Below are 23,051 nucleotides of genomic sequence, written 5' to 3' on the forward strand. Positions count from 1 at the left end.
GGGAGTGCTGGGAAATGCCCTTAGGGATCCTCCTTGAACAGCAGGTCTATGCCCTGGTTTGTTCTGTGACTGCCCTACTCCTGTGAGGGACCTAAATGCCCCCAAGTTTGTATTCCCACATGACAAAATGTCTCAACACAATCACAATGACTCAATGATTTGCTATGAAGTATTTGTCTTCAAAATGTCAATGACAGCTTTGGAAAAGACAAGAAGCCTGTGTGTTTTTTATAAAGCATCTCTGCATTTTCTTGGAAACATTTACTTTCCTAAAAGTGGTGCAGAGAATTAGAAAGCTGCCAGTCATTCCTCGAGAGGAAAACCCATGAAAAAGAACTGTCTCTGAAAAATGAAGCCTCTATGTGATTTCTACTTTATTAATTCGTATTAGTACTTCACAAAAATTTTACACTAAGTAGTATGCAATTGGCTTTCTGCATCCTTAGACTCAACCAACCATGAATTAAATGTGTTTGTGGCCTTTAGAAAAGCGACAATAAGGGCTGGAGAGATGGCTCAGTGGTTAGGAGCACTGACTGCTCTCCCAGAGGTCCTGAGTTCAAGTCCCAGCAATCACATGGTGACTCACAACCATCTGTAATGAGATCTGATGCCCTCTTCTGGCGTGAAGAGAACAACAGTGTACTCACATAGAAAAGTGGCAATAAGTGTGGAAAAATAATCAGTAAATACATAAATAAAAAAAGACAATGAGCAAGCATCTGAAAAATAAGTATTTGCATACAATGAGAGGTCATGAGAGATAAATGAATTGGACTTTGGTCATATTAAATATGTCTATTTTTCAAAGGTTTTGTTTGCTTGCCTCTGGAGTGCTGGTATTGAAGGAATGTGCCACCCCCCTACCCCACCCCCACCCCATGAACTTATTCTTACTGTAAAGGTCCCAGAGGCTTTGCTATTGAGGCATGCCTTGGCAGCACCAAGATTTTTCTGTTTCCTGTATGGCTCCAAAGCCTCACGACCTCTGCTGTGCCTGCACAACGCTAAGAAAGCACCACTGATTCAGAGATGACGCTGCAGACTGGATACACATCTCACAGATGTCAACTGGGCTAGACATGGACAGAGGTCCAAATGTGTCTCCTTGCTCCCACACCCAGCCTGTGGCACTTCTGAGAGGCTAATGAGACACTTAGGAAATGTGGGAAAGCTAAGTAGAATGGTTTGGAAGACTGAAGACTGTAGAATAACTTGAGTTAACAGAACTCAAGAGAATTTGGCTACATCTCTGTAACCCTGTCTAGTGTCAGTAGCAGCCAAGAATTAGCTCAGTCCTCATAACTTTTCCACTTGAACTCAGAGTAAGCCCTGCCCAGCCATTGCTTTGCTTTCTCTGCCTTAGGAAACACATTATTTAGTGGACTTTAGAGGTCTGGGGGGAAGATTGAAAAACACTGTAAGATGAGTTCTATTTTCTAGCATCTCAGTGAAAACTTCGAGAACATTCTCACATCACATAATGTGATTCTGCTTTATGGCAGGAGTTTTGTTTGAGTTGAAGACGGCTGCTCCATAATCCTTCCATAGAACCTGAGGATGTTTAATTTGCTTTTCTTGCTAGCGTGGTGTATCTCTAGACACTACTCCCAATTGCTCCTCTTGTACTTACAGTGTCCCTGTGTCTGTTTGCTATAGTGAGATGGCAGAGTGGAGGCTTATGTTAAAAGTTAAAACTTAAGCCATCAGGGTGTTACAACACAGGCGGCTGAGGCAGGAATGTCTCTGGATGTTTGGGACCAGCCTGGCCTAGATCCTGTCTCAACCCTCTTCCCCAACAACCATAAAACAAAAAAACAGAGCCGGGCGTGGTGGCGCACGCCTTTAATCCCAGCACTCGGGAAGCAGAGGCAGGCGGATTTCTGAGTTCGAGGCCAGCCTGGTCTACAAAGTGAGTTCCAGGACAGCCAGGGCTATACAGAGAAACCCTGTCTCGAAAAAAAAAACAAAAACAAAAACAAAAACAAAAACAAAAAAAAACCCAAAAGCTTAAGTTAACAAACTGTTAAGAGCAGCTGCCACTTTTCTATAAAACTTTAGTTCAATTCCCAGAACTCACAATAGTCATCTTGCAAACACAAGAACTTCAGCTCCAGGGGATCTGACCTCCTTGTCTTCCGGCCTCTGTGGGCCCCTAAACACATATGCCATTTCCTACACAGACATACAGACACAAACAAATGGACACATAAACATGCAACAACAACAGTAACAACAAAATCAAAAAACATCTTGGGCCAAGAATGACTGCTTTCTCCAGAGCCTGGATGGAGGTAATTGTGTTTTCAAGGGCAAGACACCAGAAAGGACTCTCTTCAGGCTTCAACATGAACTGTTTCTCCTTGCTTGTCTTTCTATCTCACTCTTCTCTAGGATCCTGAATCTTATCTCTTCCAGGGTAAAAGACTCTAATTCCTTTGATACTTAAGCCTTCCTGCTGAGATTCAAGACTGTCCTCCATTTCCTGGAACAGAGCATATGCGGAGGACAGATGACCTGCAGCCCTCAACAGCTATCTGATTGCTGTCCAGGAATCTGAGACTCCAGCCCAGTCACCCTTTTGTATGGCATTATGCAACGTATGTGACAATTCAAGTTTCCCATTATAATGTAAGGATTATTATAATCTCACAAGTCTGAGACTGTGATGTAATGTAGAAACATTGTTTGCCTTGCCACTTAGGATGCTCTCAAATAACGTTTCCTTGACCCTTTATTGGTTAGGCAGCTGGGTTTAATGGGGCTTTCCAAAAAGTTAAATTGACCCATCTTAGGCATGTTACTGTAGTCAGAAATGATATTTGTGCTCATATTTGGTTTTCTGCTGGCTTCCTATTGTCTTTACCACATTATACCTCAGCTACTTATAATCTGTCCAAGTCTAAATGTCCCCAGTCCCTAAACCACCAAGTAAGACCTTGGTTGGACACAAGTGTTAATGGTGTGTAGAAGTTAGGTCTGACTCGTCCTTTCTGCCCCATGCTCCCAGAAATAAGACTCAGACTCAAAATAAATTTAAAAATACCTTGACCAATAGCGAGCGAGGCCCTTCTCTGACAATTCATAACATAATATAACCCATTTATTCTATTCTACATTCTACCATAGCTGGTTACCTGTGCTATGTGTCTGTCTCATCACATCTTCCCCGGACAAATCTCCTGCATCCTATCTCAGAATCCTTTCTGCCTCCTGGAAGTTTCACCTTCTGTTCTACCCTTTCCTATAGCCCATACATTTTTTTAATTGGCAGGTAATGCATCTATACAACACATAAAATATTCCCTACACTGGAGTGCAAAGTAAGCACATATGCCGTAAATTCCAATAATGATGTAAAGATATCCTGAGTATCTTCAATTTAATATGCATCTGTTGAATATATAGAATTTTCAACATAGTATTTTCTATGGGAAGCAGCTTTCTTATACAATTTATAAGGTGAGGTTCACTAATCACTACAAGCACTTCTGTAACACCGATCCATTGATTTCACAAGCACGATGTAGAGAGGCAGGCCATTCAATAGAGGGAGAGAGCACAGTTGGTTACGAGAATGAACAAGATTTTACGAGGACTGAGGTAGCTTTGGAGCAAAACCCTGGAGGAACAAAGCTCCAGAAGCAGTGGAGGCAAGGATGCTTCAGGGGTCACTGTGCCAAACACAGAGAGTGTGATGGGTGTTGAGAAAGCAGCAGGTTGCACAGAGCTGCAAAGGTGCACACGTTGGTGAGAGCTACTGAGACCTGAAGGGCTTTGAAAAACTGCTGTGTTGAGAAACTGGTTAATTCAGGCACTGAGAAATACTGAAAATGAAGGAAAGGTTGAGGTTGGGTTCATTTGCTGCTAGTTGTTTTTGTGTTTGTTTGTTTGTTTGTTTGTTTGTTTGTTTGTTTTGGTCAACTTGACACAAATTAAAATTATCTAGGAAAAGGAACCCCAATGAGACAACACTCCCTCCAAATTATCTGTAGATTTTTTTCTAGATTAATGATTATTGTAGGTAGGCCCAGACCATGGGGGGTGTTGCCACCTCTGGGCAGGTAGTCCAAAATTGTTTTAAAAAGCAGGCTGAGCAAGCTGTGGAGAACAAGCCATGAGCAGCATTTCTCCAAGGCTTCTGCTTCAGTTCCTGTCTCCAGATTCCTGCCCTGACTTCGTTTTGATGATCTCAGAGTTCTAGGCTGAAAGAAACCCTTTCCTCCCCAATTTGCTTGGTCATGGTGTTTTAACACAGCAACAGAGCCCCTAACTAGAGAATGAGTGTACATGAAGTGTCTCCAGGTTCTAAGTGAGGCAGAGGAGGTTCAAGATATCAGCAGTGGCAGAGCTAGGATATTCTCTCTTCATTCTCAGAGGAACACTCCCACCACACCCATCTTTTCCCAAGCAGACTCCGTGTGCTTCAGGCTGAACTGTCCTGGGCTGGGTTAAGCTGCAGGGAGGGAGGCTGCAGGTTGGGGTCCCAAATGAGAGAAAATGAGACTCTCCTTCCTAGTCACTCTCCCCAGGATCACTTCCACAAACCAAACAACATCAGACACGTGGTCCGCTCTTACTTCCTCAGGACGACTCCTGGAAAGATCTGCTCTAGGCACAGAAGTGACTGGAGGGGATGGAAAGAGCATGGCTTTGAAGCAAACACTGAACTATCCATCCGAGACACTAAAACTGCAGGACAGCCAGTACAGTGATTACATTTGCCTTGTGTGAAGATAATTTTGTCAACAATGTGGCACCCAAATTAGGCAGGGAGTGGGTGGTAGAAAGTAGGAAACTGTGTGGAAACCCTGGAGCTGAAGTGGTGACTGTGAGACACAAGGACAGAAAACAGATGTAAGAGGCATTTGGGACCTCTACAAGATAAGACACAAGAACATGAGGCAGTCAGGGTGCTTCCAGGGTTTTGGACAAAATGGAGTATAGATGAGCTCCTGCCAATGTGGAAACATCTTGATGGGGATGAGGAAAGGGGTGGGACGGGATAGTGAGAGTAATATCAGGAAGAGCACAATAGCAAGCAGCAAGAAAGGCTATGCAGTACAGCCTACAGTCCAGAAAGAGAATGGCACAGGGGCAGAGGAGAGCAAGCCAGGCAAGCCAGGTGTCTTAGTTAGGGTTTTACTGCTGTGAACAGACACCATGACCAAGGCAAGTCTTATAAAAACAACATTTAATTGGGGCTGGCTTACAGGTTCAGAGGTCAGTCCATTATCATCAAGGTGGGAGCATGGCATTATCCAGGCAGGCATGGCGCAGGAGGAGCCGAGAGTTCTATGTCTTCATCCAAAGGCTGCTAGTGGAAGACTGACTTCCAGGCAACTAGGGTAGGGTCTTATACCCACACCCATAGTGACACACCCATTCCAACCAGGCCACACCTATTCCAACAAGGCCACACCTTCAGATGGTGCCACTCCCTGGTCCAAGGATATACAAACCATCACACCAGGCAAGCCAGGCAAGCCAGGCAAGCCAGGCAAGCCAGGCAAGCCAGGCAAGCCAGGCAAGCCAGGCAAGCCAGGCAAGCCAGGCAAGCCAGGCAAGCCAGGCAAGCCAGGCAAGCCAGGCAAGCCAGGCAAGCCAGGCAAGCCAGGCAAGCCAGGCAAGCCAGGCAAGCCAGGCAAGCCAGGCAAGCCAGGCAAGCCAGGCAAGCCAGGCAAGCCAGGCAAGCCAGGCAAGCCAGGCAAGCCAGGCAAGCCAGGCAAGCCAGGCAAGCCAGGCAAGCCAGGCAAGCCAGGCAAGCCAGGCAAGCCAGGCAAGCCAGGCAAGCCAGGCAAGCCAGGCAAGCCAGGCAAGCCAGGCAAGCCAGGCAAGCCAGGCAAGCCAGGCAAGCCAGGCAAGCCAGGCAAGCCAGGCAAGCCAGGCAAGCCAGGGCGGTGCTGGCCAGGCCAACAGCTAAGTTGGGAATGATGTTGAACTCAGTATGGGGCATCTTATTTCTTTCACCTCTTCTACTCCCCAATTCCTGCCATAGCAACTTGGATTGTTGCTTCATTTTGAGGGTTACCAGTGGGGAACCATAAGACAGTTTTTCCTGTGCTGGCTATTCCAGGGGAGAGTGGCGAGGGAAACATGGTGACTCTTATTTTGCCATGTTCTCTCAGAAAAAGCCAAATCTTCAGAATGAATGTATTTCATGGGCATGTAAAAAATAAACAGAATTGGAAAAAAAAAGTCTTCCTTTGAGCATAATGTCATTTAGAATAATCATTTCTATGCTGTCTGCTGTCACCAACAAAGATGCTGCTCAGTGGTCTAGAATTCAAGGTCACTTTGGCTGCCTGGGACACATGGTTTAACCACTGAAAGTTCTGCCTCCTGACATCCTTCAGCGCCCAGTCTTTCCAAGACTTAGATTTGGGTTCTGGTTTTGGTTCTATGGCTGACTTACCATGAATCCATGTGATACAGCTTTTCTGAGCACAGTTTCTCACATAGAGTGAGGGAGGAGCAGGGCAGGAGGGTGGCGCACGCCTTTGATCCCAGCACTCAGAAGGCAGAGGCAGGCAGATCTCTGAGAGTTGGAGGCCAGCTTGGTTTACAAAGTGAGTTCCAGGATAGCCAAAGGGACACAAAGAAACGGTATCTCAAACAAAATAAAAGAAAGAAAGGAAGAATGAGGAAGGAAAGGCTGTTCAGTTTATAGTCTCTACTGAGATGAGCTCAAACAGGTCCATGAATTTAAATATCACACGTTACAAGGCGTCTGTCTGTCCCTAGGTATGGCCATCCCTTCCAGGTGTGACTTGCAGATGTGGATTCCTCCCGGCCTGTTTTCCAAGTTCACTCAGATGGCTGATAAGCATCAAGTGCCTTCATGCCCAAACACAGCTCTTGAGTTTTCCTTCTCGACCCTGTCCTCCCTATGCATTGACTTTTCCCCAGTGGATAACACTGTTAACCGTCCAATTGCTTTACCCAAAGTCTAGGAACTAGCTTTGATCTCTTCTTCTGTCTCTGTACAAATTCCAGGACAAAATCAAAAGGTTCTGTAGGTTTTAAAATGTATTTCAGACCTACCTGCTAGCACTTCCAATGGTAGCCAGAAGGACCCTTTAAACATAAAAACCTACCTCTTGGCCATGGCACATGAAGCGCTCCACATCTGGCCTCTGCTTTGTTCTCCTTGTCAGCGTCCTCCCAGACCTTTACTCTCACCATCAAATCCATGTACAGATGTGGCCATGCTCCACATCTGGCCTCTGCCTGGTTCTCCCTGTTAGCATCCTCCCAGACCTTCATTCTCACCATCAAATCCATGTACAGATGTGGCCATGCTCCACATCTGGCCTCTGCCTGGTTCTCCCTGTTAGCATCCTCCCAGACCTTCATTCTCACCATCAAATCCATGTACAGATGTGGCCATGCTCCACATCTGACCTCTGCCTGGTTCTCCCTGTTAGCATCCTCCCAGACCTTTACTCTCACCATCAAATCCATGTACAGATGTGGCCATGCTCCACATCTGACCTCTGCCTGGTTCTCCCTGTTAGCATCCTCCCAGACCTTTACTCTCACCATCAAATCCATGTACAGATGTGGCCATGCTCCACATCTGGCCTCTGCCTGGTTCTCCCTGTTAGCATCCTCCCAGACCTTTACTCTCACCATCAAATCCATGTACAGATGTGGCCATGCTCCACATCTGGCCTCTGCCTGGTTCTCCCTGTTAGCATCCTCCCAGACCTTTACTCTCACCATCAAATCCATGTACAGATGTGGCCATGCTCCACATCTGACCTCTGCCTGGTTCTCCCTGTTAGCATCCTCCCAGACCTTTACTCTCACCATCAAATCCATGTACAGATGTGGCCATGCTCCACATCTGGCCTCTGCCTGGTTCTCCCTGTTAGCATCCTCCCAGACCTTCATTCTCACCATCAAATCCATGTACGGAGCCTTTGCATTTGCCCCTCACCCCAGGCTACACGCCTTTGTCGACAGGTCTTTTTGCAGTTGACTTTTGGTCACTCAAGTTTGAGTTCAAGTGTTCCTTCTGAAGAGCCTTGCTATAGTAACCCACTTTGTGTTGGGGTATCCATTGAGAGCTAAGCTGTAGGCACCTGGACTGCAGCTATAAACACAGACTGGAAAGGTCACAGGCTTCCGATGAGAGAACACATGTGCAGCGGACCACTAGGCCACAAAGAAGGGGGAGCATTTGTCTGACCACAGGAGTTGGGGGTAGACAGAGAAGCCTAGTAAAGAAGTTTGTGCAGCCACAGGAGAATGTTTAAGTCAAAAAAAAACTACAAAGAAACAGAAGTATAAAATATCAGATGACCCTGACTTCCATCGAGTGACAGCTCTGAATTCCCACTCTCATTACACTCTGTCAAACTTCAAATGAGCAGAAAGGGTGAAACACTGAGCAAAGATAGCCACCAAGTAATGGGCCTGATGACGACAGGTAGGGAGAAATGTCACCTTTGGGTAAAGTTTCACACACAGAATGGTGAGTCTTAGAAATTAATCACATTTCTGAATGGAGGCATTTGCAGCCCTCAGAGATTATGGGGTTTTCTGTTGTCTAAGAGAGTCCAGAAAGTCCCAGAGCACTGAGGGTGTCAGAAAACCTTCTCTTCTAGAGTACATTTTTAGAATCTAGGTGTGTTTACTGGGATGGTTTCCTATTCATCTCCATTGTAGATGTCTCAGTGAAGGGACGTCCGGTCTGTAGGCTGACCGAGAAGAGTGGATCAGCCAGCATACAAGATGCTCATCTGGGGGTGGCTCAAGTCCATGGGCTTTTGCAGCCTCCGGGAATTTCACAGGAAGTGGGAGCTGAGGAATGAGGAAGGACCTTTGCAAGCAGCGGGGCTTGTGAGAAAGTCATCTTTGCTGGAGATCTCTAGGTAACATCTTAAAGGAACAGTTAGAGAAGCAGCTCCGTGACAGCTGTGTGTAAAAGTAGCCAGCTGGGAGATGAGACTGAATCTGTGTGAATCCCAAGCCCTTGGCCTGAGGCTGGAGAGTGTGGTACGGTATCTTTGGAAGATTAAGGCCCCCAGAGCCCATTCATTCCGACTCCTTTGTTCAGAGTCTTTCTGGGTCTCAAAACACAGCCTTAATTTTGCTCATGAACTAGCAGATCTATCCCTATTTTTCCCCTTGAAGCAATCTCAAAGCTGTTGTGAAAGGTTCTCTTCTTTAAAAAAAGTTAATGTACCGTGCACATAGTAGCGTTTGCTTTGAATATTCATATTCTTCTATCTGTCTTGAATCCACAGTAGGCATTACTGACGTCACACTGCTGAGACCAGCTCTTCTGCTCTTCTGGAGAACAGCATTGGTATTTGATGGTGAGTGCTGGACAATTCGATGGTGCACAGGGACACTACAGAAAACCCAGTGCACTGCTCCGCAAAGCCTCACATATGCTTGTTTTATTGTCTTACTCACTAGTTACCAGCTGGGGAAAGTACCCTCTGATGCCCAAAACCAGCTAGAAAGCTTCCTTCATCTAGGTCTCCTGAGCCTGTGCTTCTGCCGAGCAGAGTCCGTGTGCCTTAGGGCGGTTCCTGGAGGATGCTTATTTTCCCACCCTAGCGATGCCAAAGGTAGTTCTGTACTGAGGAGGCAGTTCTTGTCTTGAAAGTCAGTACAGGGGCTGGAGAGATGGCTCAGAGGTTAAGAGCACTGGCTGCTCTTCTAGAGGTCCTGAGTTCAATTCCCAGCAACCACATGGTGGCTCACAACCATCTGTAATGGGATCCAATGCCCTGTTCTGGTGTGTCTGAAGACATGACAGTGTACTAATATACTTAAATTAAATAAAATCTTTAAAAAAAAAAAAAAGAAAGTCAGTACATTGTGTGGTCCTCAAGAACAAAGTACTTAAAGAGCCAGACTTCTGTACATTTTCCTTTGAGAACTGGAACATTCGTGACTAAATCGAGTACTATAATGAGTCTTGTGTTTATCCTCATGTGCTAAGTACAGTGCAAAGTATTTTATCTGTATCCTTACTAAGTCCTCCACAAACCAGGGGGTACTGTGAGCCCCACTATATACACAGGTAAACAGGAATACAGAGACACAAAACAATTTATGCATGGCCAAAAGGCGGGTGGTGATGCTCCTTCAACCCCAGAACCTTGATTCAAGATGTCCTCATGGTGGTTTGTTTGGCTTGGATAAAGTCTCGTGTTGCCCAGGTTGGTTTTGAACAATTCAAATCAAGTGATCCTCCTGCCCCAGCCTTCTAAGTAGCCTTTGTTTCTCCTTGGGGACACACCTAGCTCAGGTTTTCCCTTATTCTGGATCCATGGAGAGAGGACTATGACAGCTCCATAAGGCTTAGATTCACAGCATACCCTAGGCATCCTGCCAACTTTATTATTATTACCCTTGGAGGACTAACACCATAGCACAGCTCAGAGCACTCCTGGGCTCTGTTGCTGAGGAGAGGCAAGAGAAACAAAGGTAAGCATCTGCAGGCTTGGCTACAGCTGCTGTGCTTTACCCCCTGGCAAGCTGGAAGCTGAGAGGGTGGTGGGGCTACAAGACGTGAAATCACTTTCCTTTCCCCAAGACAGGCAATGGAGTCCAGTGGGCAGACCACAGGTTTTTACAGACATAGGTTCAAACCCCAGCTCTGCGGCTCTGTCTGTCTCTGTGTGACTGGGCCTTTTAGCTTGTCTCCTCACATATAAAGTGGAGTTGGTAAGGCTCACCGGGGCAGGGCTTTGATGAATCAGAGACAGAGTTCACTAGGCGCTAGAATGGAACCTGACATGCAGAGCAATAATTACCTGTGGCAGAAGCCATATTATCTACATTTGTTATCTCACATAATCCTCACAAGACACCCTCAAAACGATGATGTTATTTCATTCAAGGAAGTGAGTCTCAGAAGCTGTGTCATATGCCCCAGGACACACAGCTGGAAGACTTCAAGCTCGGATTTGCCCTCTGCAGGTGAAGCCCATGTTAAGTCTGTTTTTACAGATCCTCTGGCTACCACAGGCCATTCAATAGTTGCTTTGTCTATTAGAGTATAAGGAGATAACTTTTGGATAATTAAGTAAAATTTAAAAAGCAAGCAAAGTTTAGCTATCTTCTCAGCATGTGGCAATGTTGCTGAAAGGCAATGGGATATTTAGATCAGAAAGGCCAATCTTGTTTTGTGAATGCACATAAATGAGAGGGGTTGAGTATGTGCGAGTGTGTGTGCCTGTCTGTGTGTGTACGTGTCTCTCTCTGTCTCTGTCTGTGTGTGTGTGTGTGTGTTTGTATGTGTGTGCGTGTCTATGTGTGTCCCTCTCTGTCTCTCTGTCTCTCTTTGTCTCTCTGTCTCTGTGTGTGTATGTGTGTGTGTGTCTCTCTCTCTGACTCTGTCTGTGTGTGTGTGTGTGTGCATGTCTGTGTGTCTCTCTCTGACTCTGTGTGTGTCTCTCTCTGTGTCTCTCTGTGTGTCTCTCTGTGTGTGTCTGTGTGCGTGTGTGTGCGTGTGTGCGTGTGTGTGCATGTGTGCGTGTGAATGGCAGGGGTGTTCTGTTCCCCCTCCCTTAATGGTAGGATCGTCCTTCGAGCCTGAGAGGGAAAGAAAGCAGGAATGAATGACCCAAGGTAACAGAGACCTCAGGGAACAGACTCTAGGGAGGCAAGCTTCATTGAGCAGCTCTTTTAATGGGGGGGAACAAAGACTATTTAAACCTTTGGGGAGTGGATAGGGGCTTTGGGAGTGAATATATATCACTGGCCCAGGCCAGGGTACTCCTCATTAGCATAAGAAGGAATTTCCTGGACATGCTGCTGGGCATGACCTTACAAGAGAAGAAGTTTAACTTGTAACCTGGCTGCCAGGCTACATGACTACCTCAAGGAGACAGTGATGGAGTTGTAAGGTGATGTGCATTGGGACATGCAGGACCAGGGCAGGGGGCAAGGGCCAGGGGCCAGGGGCCAGGGGCCAGGGGGCAAGGGGAAGGGGGCAGGGGACAGAGGGCAGAGGGCAGAGGGCAGAAGACAGGAGGTAGGAGGCGGGGCAATCTACTCCTGCCAATGTAAGGACAGACAAGGTTGGGGGGAGGGTCTGGATACACCTCCACCTCACTCTGTTCTAGTTCTGTGCCCCACAGCTTCGGATCCACAGCAGGGGCAGAGGTCAACTTTGGAGTTGTTCCTTGCGAGTCATCTTCCTTTTTAAAAAATATTTTATTTATATATTGCTATATGTGTGGATGTTTTTGCCCGATGTATGCCTGAGCTACCTGGTATCCTTGAAGGCCAGGAGATATTGGTTGAATCTGCCAGGAAGGAGTTTATAGGTAGTAGTGAACTACCATGTGCATGCTGGGAATTAAGCCCAGTTCATCTGAAAGCGTACATCTGGAAGAATCGCCAGAGCTCTTAATGCTGAGGTGTCTTTTCAGTTCCTTCCTTGCTTTTTGGGGCAGTCTCTCACCTACCCAGGGCTTAGCAATCAGGGCAGGCTGTCTGCTCACCAAGCCCTAGGGAATCTGCCTGGTTTGCCTTCTCAGCACAGAGATTACAAGCACAGGCCACCATGCCCAGCTTTTATTGTGGGTGCTGGGGATGGAACTCAGGTCCTCCTGCTTGCGAACAGGCACCGTCCCAAGTGGTCAGTCTGGAGTTGGAGAGCTCCCAAGATGATGGTGGTGGTTGTGAGTTTAAAAGACAGAGCCTCAGTATCCTAATCTGGCCTTGAATTTACCAGGTAGCTGAGGATGGCCTTGAACTTCTGATCTTCCTAAGTGCTTGGTTTATGTAGAGTTAGAGATGGACGACAGAGCCTTGTACATGCTGCCCAAGAAATCTACCCACTTAGCTACACCCCAGTCCATTCCCATATTAAATGGAATTCCACCAAGAGAACACTGATCTGTAAGAGTGAAACTGTAAAACTTGTCCTGGCAATAAATACCAAACTCAGCTCAAGTGATCTGGTGGAGGAATTGCATCAGATCCTTCACTAGCTCTACACGCCTCCCTGCGCCCCAGATAACTAAGCATAAATCCCTTTTGGTGCTGTCTTTTCTGGTCTCCCGGGGTAATGGCTGTGGGAAGAACTTGAAGTAAGTTAAAACTCTGCATTATATAGTATGGGAGTTGAGTGCAAGAGAGGCTAGGAGATATAGCCTCACTTAGTGCTCAGGACTAAGGCTTCCCTGCCCCACTGGCCATGCAAATGAAAGTGTCCAGAGACCTCCCAGATACGTGGCACAGGAGCTTGGATTACAGAAGACCTGGGATGCAAATCACTCAGGTCATGGGATCAGGCGAAATTGTTTGGAGGCAAAACCTAAAAGCATACATCTGGAGTTAGTTACACACTGACAGCTGAGAACTTTTCTCGTGTTCTAGGCGTGGTTGGGAGAAGGAGGTAGAAACCAAGTCTTTGATATCTATGGTGTTTAAATGTAGTAATAAAAAAGAGACAGGAAAAAGGATGGTGTTCATATTGAAGCCCACACTACAGCAGCACACCTACCTAGAGAAGCATTCAATAAAGGGGTATATTATTAAACTAGCTACTTGCTGGGTGATTGGAGTTAATGCATCTGGGAAAATTCCAGGAACTGATATAAAACACATATCTTAGCATTACTAATCCAAAATTGAACTTCCCAAAGCAGTCATTCAGTGAAGGATGCTGGGATGAGTGAAGGAGATGAACAAGCATCAGTAGCACTAATGTCCTGGCAATCCATATGCTGGAAGGAGAAGGGGAAGTCCTCCAGTCAAGGAAGGCAGTTATCCTCCACTGGGGAGCACTTTAGGGGAGGTAGATGCAGCGGTGTCCCTGTGGAACTGTGTTCTTCTGTCCCCTGTTGCTCTTATTCCTAGGAACCCAAGTTCCAGAAGACTGAGCAGTGGCCCACACACCCAGCTTATAAAAATATTCAAGTATTTTTCTAGGGTGTTGTGTTATATGAGTTTGCTAGGAATGCCTTCGCAGAGTCCCACAGCCCTGGCAGTTTAGCAGACATTGATTTTCTCAAAACAGAGAGGCTGGAAGTCTGAGACCAAAAGATCAGCAGGAAGTTTATTTTGAGTGTTTTCTCCTCGGTTTGTCTGTGGGCTTCTTCCTCTGTCATCTCACAGGGACTTTCCTCCCTGTGTATCTTCTGTGTGTCCCAGTCACTCCTTTGCAGAAGTATGAAGGTTATGTTAGATTAGGGCCACCTCGTTTTGTCTTAGTTGCCACCTTTAACACCCGTCTTCAAATGCAATCATGTTCTATACTAACAGATTCAGGGCTTCAGAGTATGAACTCAAAGGGCCTACAGGTCAGTCTGTAGTACATACCGCCCAAAATGGGACTGTGGAAAGAGTGTATATAGTTCCTATTTTAACAATTAGCCAAATTGCCACCAAAGAACCATAGAATATGCAACCACAGAGATGTCACTTGGGCATAAGAAATATTTAGACCTAACAGCACTTTGGAAAATGTTCCAAGAGTAACGCTCTGACTCCTTTTCCTCCTGAGCGAAGAAGATAAAGCCCAGCGAAACTACCTTCTCTAAACTGATGCAGGAAATGTTCTTATCCCCAGTGACAGGAACGGTAGAGTGCTGTATGAATAATCTCACTGTAGACACTTCAACAAGAAACCGGGGTGAGGGCGGAGGGTAGTAGTGAAGAAGAGGTTAGCAGGGCGTGGGAAAGGAACCTGAGAGGGTTGGGGGCATAAATAAGATCAAAATGCAGTCTATATTTTTTGAAAAGCTTTAATGTACTAGAAATTGGCAATAAAGTAGACATGGCCCTTGCCCTTGAGGAGATAATATTTTAGTAGAACAACAAAAACAATAAATAGACAGACAGATGCAATAATTTCCAATTTCTGGCACATCGAAACTTTTTAATAAATATAGTACATGAAAGTACATGAAACCGCATACCTTTAGCTACTGGATCATACTTGCAACTTACCTCATCAGAGAAATTCTCCAAGATTAGCTACTTCCCAGACTTGTGGAAATGATGAGGGACAATCTGTATTTGAAAGACCCTTATAAGAACAAGAAAACCAGATATTTGGAGAGGGGTTGCACAGCCATGCACCTCAGGCAGGTGACAAAGGTGGAGTTACTATATGTACGTCACACTCGTCTGCAGGCACCAGTTCTAGATATGCAGACATCAACTCCAGCAAACTTGGTACCAAGGGACCAGGGACAAAGACCTTCCAGTTCTTCAAAAGAAAATGAATTAGGTTTGCTGATGAATTGCAACCTGTAAGAGTAGATTAAATAAAGCAGATGTATATTTCTTGGTTTCAGATGGTCTAAGTATGTACAGTTCTGGGCTCAGGGAGGTTGCATAGAATCAGGAACCCTGTCTTCTTCCAGTTTGCTGCTCCGTTTGGCATAGCTTCAAATAGCTTGGTTGCTCCACTGCCAAGGACAGGTGACATACTGTCCCAATGGACCGGTATGTCTGCAGCTTTTCCCTCCACATTCTAAGCAGCAGGAGGAAAAGGAGACTCACAAGCGCAGTGTTTATTATAAATCAATGTATGATTGGCAGAGAAGGGAAGAATGTACATGGAGTTCTCAGTGAGGGGTGCCTGCTGGATCTATGTACATAGAATTCCAATGTTTGTACAGCATGGCAGCTGGATAAACCATGCCTTTGATCTGATTTCAGCAAAACAGCCCCTCCTTGGAGACCCTGCTTAGAGAAACAGATATGGAGGAGAGGTCTTTCTGTGACACTGGGGAGTGGCCACAAATGGAGGTTAGTAGGTCAAACAGGTCTGAGTGCACTGGGGAGCTGGGCAGCTAGAGCAACGTCTTGTGAATGAATGCAGGGCATTGGCTGCAACCTAGGTAGCCCTCAATTCCTAATCTTTAGGCCCAGACACCTATTATAAGGACAGTTTATTCTTCCCTCAATTATGAACTTCTTTCCTGACCTTAACCCAGAGAGCCTTCTCATACAAGGCCAGGCTTACCCTGTCCAGAAAGCTAAGTGATCCCAGGCTGGCCCCAGCTCTCTAATCATAGCCCTCTCCAATCATCCCCTGTCCTCCTAATCTTGGGGTTGGCTCAGTTTCAGGGTATGGGACAGTTCTCCCTCTCGATATCTGTTTCAACTATGCTGGACATTCTGAGTCAAGTACGGGAATGGTGAGGAAGCACCGATCATTGGTTGACATTCCTATCTGGCATCCCAGGTCGCCAATCCCTGGCTAGAAAGTTATAAATCCCTCTGTAGGTGTAAGTTAGAGCTAATTGCAGCCCCCATATCTAGTTCACCTAATTCATGGGGCTGTTTGACTTATGTGAAACGCCTTTGTTTAAAAAAAAATCTAACCAGCTGTGCATACAGATTTAAGGTTCCAGTAAAGAGCCTCTGTAACCATTCACATATGTTTGAAATTAATGACTTTATTGACACAAACTTCAGAATGGAAAGTGTTATCCCACTAGGATAGTAAGAGTCAGTTCCTGCTTTAAACACACATTTAAAAATTGCCAGATGGAAATTTCAATGGTGTGCCAGATCACAGGCCCTCTCTCCTTCCCTCCCTCCCTTCTCCTCGCAGAGTGAGAACGTGTTTCTGTATTTGCAGAGGCAACTTTTCCAGATGGTAAATTCCAATGAACTGAGGCAAACACGGAGTTGGGAAGAGAAGCCGGCCTTAGCCCATGGCCGTTAGCATCAACTGGGGAAGCAGCATGTCAAAACACAGCGCACATGCCCTGGAGAGCAAGCCCTTGAGCTTGCAGGATTGGACCCATGGCCAACCCTGTGGAAGGACTCCTGCCCAGCAATGCCGCTGAGGACACAGGAGTCACAGGGCTTGCTTTTGTTTTATTAGTTAAATTGTCAGAACATGAAGTTCCCTAAAAGCCCTTTGACAAGGAGTCAAGATGAGAGAGGTTGGGGGGAAACCGTGGTGTATACGGCAAAGGAGAAGACATACATCTGTGATTGACAGAAAGCTACCTTTACCTAAATGTGAGATTCCACTGCAGTAATTGGTCTTGTGCCACAGGGTCCGTGTCAGTCTCCTGAGTATCAAGCCTCCTCACAGAGTCAGGAGTACAGTCGTGACTTCCCGACTCCAAATCCCTCTGCGACTGTTACTGTAGCTGGCACAAGGTTGGCAGTGAATTTTAACACTAATAAACATACAGTCTACAGTTCTATTTGTGTTGAAGAAATAAGTCAGAGACAGCAATGAGCATCTGCATCTTAATCCGCTTAGGTGACTTCTCTTGAACTGTCATATAAGCATGCCACCAGACTGCTATTGCTGCTAGGTGTGAGTTTGTTGGTACAGTTTGATATGACTTGGACTATACCTTAATAAGCCCAAGCATGTTAACAGTCCTTTCAGACTCGTGCTGTGTCATACTCCGCAGGAAGGTGTGTTTAGGAATGCCGGGGAAGGGTTCCTATCAAAGCATCGCTTTACCATGTTGGTGCCTGTTTTTCAATACAGTGAGTGCCTTGTTAGACTATGTCAACAGGAATATACATCAACCAGCCTATGGCTTTCCGAACTAATTACTCTGCAGATGCCAAAATAACATGGTCCTTGGGGCTGTGTACAGAAGGGGTAATCACGTGTGCCACCATGTGTTCCTAGGTCACTTCCCCCCTGTGAGTGGTGTCCAGTTGCAATTGACCACCTGACTGGAGGTACAAAGCCCACCAGAACAATAGGGAACTGGAAAGCTATGGGGGAAAGCAACATGAAGCTAGGTCCCAAAGGGAGCAAAGGCCACAGACATGTGACATTCTGGTTTGGAAGCCAACGCCTGGATGCTAGCCTGGGAGTCCTTTCCAGGTAGAGGAGGAACAGGTATGTGTGTGCGTGTGCATGTGCGTGTGCGTATCTCCCAGACACCTCTCAAAGACACCGAGTAGGCACCGGGGAGCCAGCACGTGAAGCTGGGACTGATTCAGCTCACTCCGAGTCTCTCTGGTTTTTGGATTCTTGTATTTCTGGATTTAGAGTCGGCTGGGAGCCAGCTCTTAAGTGAAAACAGTAAATCTTGTGGTGGCCATATTTAAAAGGGAAGGAGAAAAGAAGGTGCTTGTCTGCAACCACACACTGAGAAAGCTCTGCAGGAGTGTGAGCTCCTTGACAGGGATTCGTTACTCCAGCCTCTCTGTGCCAGTCACCATGGCTACAGCAGACCATGCTACGGAAGCTGCAGAGGGGAAAAAACAAACCACCTTTTGGCAATCTGTGAACGTATTTCAGGACTTTTCGATGTATTTTCTATATGTGATAAACAGGAAACCGAGATGGTCGTCACAGCATGGGTGGCCGTGTATCACGCAGAGGCATCCACACTCATCGAGTGACATCAACTTCTTCAGGATTCTTTGACTAGACTCCACCAAGAAGTTCATCTGCCTCCATCCACATCCAGGCACTGCTAATTGACGCAGTTCTTGGTGACCCTTTTACTTCTGTCCATCTGCCGAATATTCTCTGTAACATTAATAGCCACTTCTCTTGCAGACATCCGCTTAGCATCCCTCTTAGCCTGTTAAAAAGTTAAAAACACTAAATAAGTTCCTGGAAAATATCCAAAGCTTATCCAATCTGCATTAACTTCTTGATATGATTATAAACACACAGACAGGCAGGGGAATGACCTATGAGGACTCGTGCATATAAGGCCAGGTTTTCCTTAATTAAAAGTTTTAATGCTCCATGAAGGCATAAAGATTGCACACCACACGTTAGAGAGGCAACATGTGATATCCTGATACAGATATACATGGTTATTCTCAGATGTTTCTCTGTCGACTCTCTAATATTAAGCTAGCACAGGTCCTGGTATAAGACGTGCTCATAAAATAAGGGCGAATGAACACATTAACTGAGATTAAAGGGTAATGAGAATGTTTTCACAGTGGCCTTAGCAGGGATGGTTAAAAGTTATTTTTAACTTTGGACTTTGGTTCAAATACAGACTATGTATCTCCATGGGTCAGACAGCTCCATCATTAGAGAGTTTCCTCATCTGTGAAGTGGGGAGTAATATTACCTACCTCGTAGGACTTTTGTAATCATTAAATAAGACAACACACATAAAATTTTTGGTGCAATGCCTGTGTTTTAGTTAAGAGAAAACTTCAAAGCACAGAATTGTCTTGTTTTAGGTGAAGACAGACCTTTGCTAAAAGCCCAGAATTAACTTTAAACACGAAAGCATTTCCTAAACTATAGGTTCTTCAGCAAAATCCCAGCCCCCTGTTGATTTGTGAAAACAACTTTAATGAGCGGAATGGATTCCTGCCAAATGGCAGTGAGCATGAGATGACCCTGCAAGTCATGTGCACAGGTTTATGTCACCAATCCCCATTCCAGGGAGGATCCACTGGCCAGCTGTAGCTGGGGAGATAGGCAACAGCCAGCAAAGATCCTCTAGCTGTCCTTGCAGGGATGACTTCAGCTTCTGAGAGCCACCTTATCTAAGGCTGTGCCCTTCCAGAGGTTGTCCCATGTAGGAGGAAAGAGATTCCAGCACCCAGTCTGACATAGGCCATGGTAGTCCAGGTCTGGCAAGTCCTGACAACTACTTAACACTTAGCATCCCAGCCCCTGCCCCTGCTCCCACCTCTCCCTTCGACCAGCGCTGAGCCCACGGGCACTTACTGATGAACAACCCACATGATGTCAGGTTGCATCTACTTCCTGACGCACACAGTCCAGACCCTGTGGGAACGACTTAACAATCTGAGAATCTCCCCTTCGCTGGGTGTGATTCCATGTGGTTTGTTACCTATTTTCTCATACCACATGGTTCCCCAACACAAGCCAACCATGTCATCTGAAGTGCATACAAGAAATGGTGGGCTTGCCGGGTGTTGGTGGCACACGCCTTTAATCCCAGTACTTGGGAGGCAGAGGCAGGTGGATTTCTGAGTTTGAGGCCAGCCTGGTCTACAAAGTGAGTTCCAGGACAGCCAGGGCTATACAGAGAAACCCTGTCTCGGAAAAAAAAGAAAGAAAGAAAGAAAGAGAGAGAGAGAGAGAGAGAGAGAGGGAGGGAGGGAGGGAGGGAGGGAGGGAGGGAGGAAGGAAGGAAGGAAGGAAGGAAGGAAGGAAGGAAGGAAGGAAGGAAGGAAGGAAGGAAGGAAGGAAGAAATGGTGGGCTCTTGCTGCAGCAGCAGACAAAACAAGCCACTCTGTGTATTCGTGATAAATGATTTGTAAATGATATGTAGGCCTTTAACAGGCACATGAAACCTGTATGCTTGTGGCACTGCTGACTCCTCTGGATCCCTTCTCAGACGGTGCATGCGTCTCCCTGTGGGCAGTGGACCGTGCCACCAGACATAAGAACTGGTCAGGTAGTAGCAAAAGTTCAGAACCCCAAACTCTTCATTGAGAATGGCAGGAGTTCACTAGCTCCCTACCAGATTCCTGTCCTGGAACACATGGCCATGGCACCCCACTAAGAGGACCATGACAAGTGGTCACACAGTATGGAAACCCAGAGTACCTAGATAGGCCCCTAGAGTTTAGCCAATGAGCATCCTTTCCCAGGCACCCCTTCCTGAAAATGGTGTTAATCTCTGGTTCACCCTGCGTAAGTCCTATGCATTCTTTTCTGCCATAAATAAACAGTTTAGACAAGCAAGGACTGTCTCCTTCATCAAAGATCACTGTGTGGTGTGTGTGTGTGGTGGTGGGGGGGGTGCCTTCGCCATACAGAGTGGTGCCTAAGTCTCTTGCAGAAGGCCTCTCTGCTGTCCTGGCACTCACCCTGAGCTAAGCCAGATCTCCTGGGTGCCCGCCCCACCCCACCTCATCTCAGGCCCATAGGCTCAACACTTGGCAGTTCCCAGTGGTGTCTGGGTGCCCAGGACCAGGCTGAGAACCACAGCCTCCATCCCAACCCATGCCGTTTCTCATCCAGAGAAACATGGGCTGGGATCCCTATCTTAGGCTGTGTTTCATCTCCCCTGAGTGACTTGTTGGCATCCCATGAGCTTAGCACCCCAAAAGGGGGAGAAAGGAAAGTAGTCTAGTGCCCTGCCCCCACTTCAGCTCCATGAGCAGCATCCTGGCACCTCAGCAGCAAAGTGAAACATAGAACCTCATCTACCCATTGCCAAGTCCTGGCCGCTAACAAATCAGCATCTGGTTTTGGTTCTGTTTTGTTTTTGCAGTAGTGTGTGTGTGTGTGTGTGTGTGTGTGTGTGTGTGTATTCACCTGACTGGTGTCAGCTACTCTAGAAGTGCCAGAGAGGTTGCACCTTATTCTCAGGGATGCAAACACTCCAGTCTCTTGCCTCAGAGGAGACTACAATGCCACCTATAGTTCACAGCTCCTGGCAGAATCAAATCAAGGTTGTAATCTGCTCAACAGCACCTGCATACTTACTGACCTTGAAACTTTGACCTGACCTACTTCCTCTCTATGATGCAGGCATCAATCAATTTTTTAAGGAAGAGTCGTCATCTTGGGATATCTTCTAGGGAGCCAGACTCAAGATGATAGTTTATTGATAATCCCAGTGTTCAAGCTCAACTTCAGCGCCTTTGTAAAGCCCCAGTGCTTAGCACAGTACTGAGGCAGAACAAGGCCCCAGTTTAACTTTGGCTGAATAAATGGATGGAAGGATGCTGGGTGGGTGGATAAATGGATGGATAGATGGATGGATGGGTAGGAGGATAGGTGGATGGATGGATGGATGGATAGATGGATGGATGCTGGGTGGGTGGATAAATGGCCGGATAGATGGATGGCTGGGTAGGTGGCTAGCTGGCTGACTGGATAGATGGATGGATGATGGGTGGGTGGATGGATGGGTAGATGGACAGATGGATAATGCCCCAGTTATGCACCCTTTCTTTAACAACAGTAATCAATATAGCTTAGAGTTCTGTTTTAGTTCAGATCTTTCAAGCCTGAACTAGCACAAGAACTAGCAAAGATTTTTATGGGTTTATTTTTTTCCCAGAAGCAGAGAACTCTTTCTTACACATATCTGATTATCGATCTACTTATTATCTATATATCATCTATCTACCTTCCTACCTATATACATACCTATTATCTATCTACCTACATACACATATATCTTCTATCTATCATCTATCTATCTATCATCTATGTATCTATCATCTATCATCTATGTGTCTATCATCTATCTATCTATTCTCAAAACATTATTCTTAAGAAGCTTCTCCATCCTCCACTTGACATTGAATACAACTGCTAACCACACACACACAGCTGTGTGCGGGAAACAAAACAATGAGAATGTGTCCCACAGAAAGGCCTGGTGATGGTGAGGCCATTTCTATCTGACTTTCATAGGGTTGTTGTTACATGAAAGCTTTTAAAATTATCAGAGAATAAGGAGACAGAGGCCATATTTCAAATGAGCCAGACAGAAGCACTTCTCTCAGATTGGTGGAGGGTAACAGAGCTTTCAACAATGAGATGTCAGCTTCCCAGGTGGCACAAACGTTTTCCTTTTAGAGAAGTTTATTGAGATAATTCACAAAGATTGGTTGTAGAATATCGACAGAAAGTAAATACCCTTTTCTATTTCAGTCATGTGTGTGTGTTTGTGTGTGTCTGTGAGTATGTATGTCTGTGTGTGTCTGTTTGTGTCTATGTGTGTGTCTGTGAGTGTGTTTGTGTCTGTGTGTGTATCTGTGAGTGCATGTATCTGTGAGTGTGTGTGTGTCTGTGAATGTGTGTGTGTCTGTGAATGTGTGTGTATGTGACCAGAGGTCAACTTGGTGTGTCTTTCTCTATTGGTTTCCATCTTCTTTTTTTAGACAAGTTATTTCACAAAAGCTAGGCTGTATCACTTTAGCTGTTTGGCCAGAAAGTCCCAAGATTCCATTTGTCGCTGTCTGCTCCCTACACCAAGCCCTAAAGTTACAAGTATGGGCTGCCATACGGATCTTTGACATAGGTGCTGGGATCTAATCTCAGGGCCTCATCCTTGCAAGCTTTTACGCACTAAGCCATCCCAGTGGCTCTTATTTCAGTCTATTTTTAGGTTTTAAAACTCTAAGAAACTTCAGGATTTGAATGATAGCTTATTTCCAAGAGTCA

The 23,051-nt window shown here is 46.0% G+C and overlaps 1 protein-coding gene across 1 annotated transcript in view; it reads right to left on the reverse strand.

Annotated features, from left to right (window-relative positions):
* Positions 1-16,252: 16,252 nt before the first annotated feature.
* Baalc (BAALC binder of MAP3K1 and KLF4) overlaps positions 16,253-23,051 on the reverse strand; it is a 77,830-nt gene continuing 71,031 nt past the window's right edge. Inside the window, exon 3 of the mRNA XM_021184110.3 lies at positions 16,253-18,506. Coding sequence (XP_021039769.1) covers positions 18,396-18,506 — 111 coding nt within the window. The 3' untranslated portion in view covers positions 16,253-18,395. The remainder of the gene's footprint in view (positions 18,507-23,051) is intronic.

This window comes from Mus caroli, unplaced genomic scaffold, assembly GCF_978045245.1.
Source record: "Mus caroli unplaced genomic scaffold, Mus_caroli_1 scaffold_16, whole genome shotgun sequence".
Classification (NCBI taxonomy): Eukaryota; Metazoa; Chordata; class Mammalia; order Rodentia; family Muridae; genus Mus; species Mus caroli.